The 5,635-nt window shown below is 45.9% G+C and overlaps 1 protein-coding gene across 1 annotated transcript; it reads left to right on the top strand.

Moving 5' to 3' along the window:
* The first annotated feature begins 1,002 nt into the window (after positions 1–1,002).
* LOC119344907 lies at positions 1,003–2,016 on the top strand. Its single transcript, XM_037615196.1, has one exon. The coding sequence runs from the start codon at positions 1,068–1,070 to the stop codon at positions 1,704–1,706; it is 639 nt and encodes a 212-aa protein (XP_037471093.1). The 5' UTR covers positions 1,003–1,067; the 3' UTR covers positions 1,707–2,016.
* The last annotated feature ends 3,619 nt before the right edge of the window (positions 2,017–5,635 follow it).

The following is a 5,635-nucleotide window of genomic DNA, read 5'->3' as shown; positions in this document are numbered from 1 at the left end:
ACATATAAATGAAGCATACTCCAGCCGCCGCGCATATCAAAATGGCGTCACTCTGCATGCCCCGGATATTTAAGCAAGGCGTTGACGTTGAAAAAAGCACCTCTCATCTCCTCGCCTTGGTCCTCCCCTCTCTGTACCACCATCATTGCACCCACCCGCCCCTTTCCTTGTTCCGTTGGTGTGCTTGTCGTTGGAGGAGGGAGTGCGGAGTAGTATCTCCGTCGGATCATCTGCAATTCGATCAGTATTAATTACAGTGGATCCATTTGGATTAGACGACTTTCGTGGTCTTTGAAGTTTCTATAGACCCTTTTTTAAATATTTTCTTCTACGGGACGACAATCTGCTTGTAGATCGGGGTCGCGGGCCTCTCCTGATCTGCATCGATGACTTTCCGGTCATAGCTTCTTCAAGATCCTGAATTTAAACAAGTTTGCTCCGATGAGGCGGAGGCCCAGAGGCGGCGTCAAGCTATGCTCACGACACGCCATCGGTGGATGCAGGAAGAAGAAGACTTTGGCATCCCTAATTTTTTTAATATAATGCTATGTTTTTGTAAAGGTGTGTTTGTAAAGACTTGTGATGCTTAATATTTCACCTTTGACCCTTCCGCGAAAAATAAATAAATAACAAACATATGCCAAACGGGGCATCAAGTTAAATTTCAAAAGACAATAGTGGACTAAACGTATAAATCAATACTAGCCTCTCTTTTTGACTTACACTCTCGTGGCTGCATTTCCAAGGGCATCATACTTGTATTTGAAATAATCATCATACATCATCACTCCCTCGCGAATATGTTGGAGCTGACCTGTTTGTTTGCGTCAGTGCGTTGGACCGTGATTTTTGTTCGTTTACAGTTAAACTAATGGATGCAGACAGATAAAATGGGTCGCCGCATTGGAGTTAGCCCAAGGAATTTGCTGGTAGTGTATTCTACTTGTAAGTTTCTATAAATAGGTACCGGAAGTGGATCTCTCTATCATCCACGAACACAAAGGTCCATCTCTAGCTCATTAGCCAGTACACGATTCCCCGACCAAAAATAAGTAAATCCAGATCGGATGGCCGAGCAGGGGAGCAAGGCGCCGAGCTGGTGGAGGAGGTTCCGGTGGCTATACGCGGCGCGGTGCACGGTGGCGTGCGTGGTCACCCTGGTGGCCGTGGCAGTGATCGTTCGGGCAGTGGTGGTGATGCTCCGCCCCGAGAAGCTCCAGCTGAAGCTCGCCGGCGGCCGCGTGGCTGTCGACTACATCCCGTCACTGCCGCCACCGCGCAACGTCGTGGTCTTCAGGGTCCTCCTCAGGGCCAACAACCCCGGCGGGCGCGCCACCATTGTTTACGCCAACGTCACCGTCCGGCTCACGGACGCGTCGGCGGGACCTGCTGCGACGATCACCGAGTTCGACCTGCCGCAGCGCATCGACGTGGCGCAGCGTATGGCGCACGAGGCGACCACGGTGGCCGAGCTGGAGCCGGGGGAGGACCTGCCGATGAGGTACGTGCGCACGCTCTATGAGGGGCGCGGCGTGGCCGGCGCGGAGATGGAGCTGAGCGGGGTCTTGTCCACCCACACGGCGATGGCCACCACCAGCGTCCTCACCACGTACTACTGCTGGCCGGTCACCATCGCCGTCGTCGCAGGCGACTCCGCCGCCGACGTGCCCTGCTTCGACAAGCTGGACGCACCGGCCCATGTGTGATCAATCAAGCGGGCGGGCAAGGCTACAGATCGACCTAGCTAGCTTGGTACCTACTGTACCTATCTGTAAACTGTATTGTAGTAAGCTCGAGTTATTTGCGTCGATGCCTGCCATGCCGAGTTATTTGCGTTGAATTAACTCTAGCTGCAGTGCAGCAGCGTGACTACGAACATATATTTACCTGCCTGCCGAGTCTCTCGTTGTGACATTTACTACTCTTTGTTGCAGTGAACACCAGCTATTGGTGTAATAAGTTGCAATCGGGTATAATCTAATGTTTAGCATGACTGATGGGATTGATGTATCATGGGTCCCACGAGTGATAAAAAACACTTCAATATTGGCAAAATAATTGTTCACCCAAAAATTATGAATTTTCCTGTGGATACATTGTTAAGCAGTACTACACCAATTATGGTTTTGTGAATGATTGATGTTTACTTAAAAAATTGTGAAATTATGTGGCATCCGGACAAAGGCTGAATAAACACCAAAATTAAACAAAACCAATTGCATGTCCAAAAAACACACTTTTTGTGGATGCTTGTTAAGGTTTAACTAATATACTTTTGACAAAATACAAATATTACTTAAAAATCTGCCAAAAACAATATTTGACGTTTTGTAATGATATTTATAGATGGATTTGACCTCAGATATTGTAGCACAATTATGTAGGCATTGGCATTTCATGTATAATAGGTGAATTACTTGCACGATGGGTTTAGGGTCTATGCTATACGAAATTGCATAGGAGCACTCGGCGACGCTGCCCACCGGAATCCCGCCCACCCACTTGTCTCGGGATCTGCAATCACTATATTAGCCACACCGTATTCTCATTTGCTTTTGGCTCGTATCTGTCCTAAAGTCCACGCGTTTCTGTTCCCACAGTGTCTGCTTCTTCTATTCGACAGCACGAGCTCAACTCAACTAACACCCGCCAACCATCTAACTCAGTTAAATGCACTGATGCTACTAGTCCTCCAACGGTCCCCTCCTCTCTTCTACCCAAGGGTCTTCTTCCTCCTTACACCATATGTCTTCTACATTCTGGCACACACAACTATAGGAGACCCCCTCCTTACACCATTTTAGCTCAATCTCGCACACACAACTACAGAGCCCCTCCACTTCGTGTTTTCTCAAGATGGTTCTCACCACCATGTCAAGCTCCAGCGCTCCAGTGGCACTAGATGAACAACCTCGGCTTGCACTCATGGTTTGCCCGTTCTGTGGCAATGGAATGGTTCAATGATGGGTCTTTCACAGCTCCACTTGTTCGCCGTGTTCCAAGCTAGCGTGGAACAAAGCCAAGAGGAACTCCGAGCTTTCCGCGTCTTGCACTGCCACGGTCAGCGACACCATGTCCGCCCTGCACGTCGACACCAAGCCATGCGTTCCGGCGGCCTGTGAAAACGTGTGGGAAGAAAAAACCAAGAAGAAGACTATGAAATCCATTACCACCAAATCGAAGTAGCCGTCCCAGGCCGAGTTTGCCGCATCCTACGAGGTCGCAACTAGCGACACCGCATCCCCTGGCTTCTAGCACCATGTCCTGTGTTCCCACACCAGGTTCCAGTAGCTCTCTCTCTCACCTTGCAGCAGCAGCCACGAGTTCCAGGGAACGGCTAGCAAGAGAGGTCGGGCATCTGTCCCTCTCTCCCTCTTCCCCCGGTTAGTTTTTTTAACGAGGCCACTGTTCTTCCCAGCAGCTAGTCGTTCCCAAAGAACGGGCTATGATCCAGAAATACACCTCGCTCCAATAGAGAAGAATCACCAGGTCCAGTCTCACCGATGTATACTCGTTGGAGTTTTATCCTTTGTATGGACCTGCAGAAGCAGGCTGCCATGGCCAACATCTGGTCCGCGAGTCCTCTTTACGTCACAAGCACGAGGTACTTGCAGCCGTCAACCGTGGTGGTGCCCGTCCGTTTTGGCGGAAGTCCAGCCGCAGCTCGCCAGGATACCTAGGTGCCATGGCCGCAGCGGCTCGCGGTTTATTATTTGCAGACATCTCCAACCTTTACTGTTGTGTCCCACTAGCCAATTAAATGTGGATGCACAGGTATGCACTGCGAAACTACTCTACGGACGACTCTGCATGCACGATATTTGGACGATGGCTTTCTTGAACAGTGCAGATTTGTTAAACTAAACTATCCAACGGATGTTGTTGCCATCGTCCACAAATCGTGCACAAAGGTATCGTCTGTGTAGCACTGCTCTATGCACTGTGCCCATGTACTCTTTGGCGGTGTATTCGCATATGGGAAATGATTAGAGCAAAACATGCATGCATCTCCAGATAGCATTGCGCGGCCTGGATTACAGGGAGGTGCGCCTCCGTGTGCTCCTAGTTCGCGTCCCTATACGAAATTGCATAGGAGCACTCGGCGACGCTATATCTGTATATAGTTGTATGAATAACTTGGAATCTTTTATATCTAAATAGCTAGCCTTCACTATAGGAATTCTCTCGCTTCTCCTTAAGCCACATCACCCAAATTAATTTAGCCATTGGATATCAGTCAATAATATGCGTCCGATCTACACATTGAGAGCTGCTGCATCAACCACACGCAGTAAGCCAGTAACATGCGCATGCATGCAAGTGCATGTAGTAACTGCTGTCTACGAGTGTTTTAATCAAGAAAAACATTGACGCATGCATGCAGCTTATAGCCTATGAATGACAAGTGAGGCATGCATGCATATTTTATTTTATTTTCCTCTAATTTTAAACTTATACATAGAGATTTGGTAGAATACTGATAAAAAGTTATCTCACTACACGAGAAATTTTTGATTCATACAAAATCCCGCCGCAACGCATGGGGCATTGTCTAGTATTGGTCAATGGATGAAGCCAGTCCAATGGTACAAAGGTCATGAATCCAAGCACTATTGGTTGTATGATATCATCTTCACTCCATCAGATTCTGCCACATGTACTATCTGGAAGATCCTATGCTTGAGCCAGCAGAATGAACAAACCTAAAGAATGTACTTTATGGTTCGCAATGCACAACATGCACAAACTTGAAAACACAAGCATTCTTCTTTGGTCTCGAATATTCCATAAATTAAATCCAAACTTTTTCTTCCAAATGAATTGCCATTTCTTTTTTAGTTCATGATTTACAATTCACAAAGATCACGTATAATAGGCCTTCTCATTTCTTCTAGAATCTTCCATACTTTAGTGCCCCAATTATTTTGTCTTCTAAAAGAACTTTCATTCACTTTTACTTTACGATTTTGTATTCAAGACTATGAAAGATGTTCATAAGTTCCATTTGTCTTTAAAGATGCAATACTATCTACTTAGATACTTAAGACAATTTTGTTGGATATATTAAGATGAGTTGTGTGTAGTATTGTATCATACAACCTTTGTATATGTTGTATCTACAATATGATTTTCAATGGGATGAACTACGATAATTAAATCTACATCTGCATCATGCATATATAATTCAAACTGGTACTTTTACCTATTATGCTGTGGTATGTCAATATTCATTAATACTTTGGTTATCTAAGATCCTATGTAGAATGCATGCGTACCTTACTCTAGTAGCCTAAAATGCATCCACACAAAATTTCCCAATTTTTTATGAAACATTATTCTTCTATAATATTTAAGGATATTCTGAGTTTGGTCAATTATGGAGCACACATGTCAGAAATTATTTCAACTACGCGAAGCGCTAAATTTGACCTCTTGGCAACTGGTTGCACCAAATAGTCTGTGTTCTCTATAACAAACACCATGTATAAGTAATATGTGCAAAAAACAACCCCCAAAGGTGATGGTCTGTGCATTCCATCCTCCCGAGGTGGGTCAATTCTTTTGGCGGATTTGATTTAATTCATTAGAGAAATGACATAACTTTGTCATTTTCTCGGTACATGCCCGTGGTATG

This window comes from Triticum dicoccoides, unplaced genomic scaffold (genome assembly GCF_002162155.2).
Source record: "Triticum dicoccoides isolate Atlit2015 ecotype Zavitan unplaced genomic scaffold, WEW_v2.0 scaffold192109, whole genome shotgun sequence".
Classification (NCBI taxonomy): domain Eukaryota; kingdom Viridiplantae; phylum Streptophyta; class Magnoliopsida; order Poales; family Poaceae; genus Triticum; species Triticum dicoccoides.
Note: the sequence above shows the minus strand (reverse complement) of the source record. Positions and strands in the feature narration are given on the sequence as shown.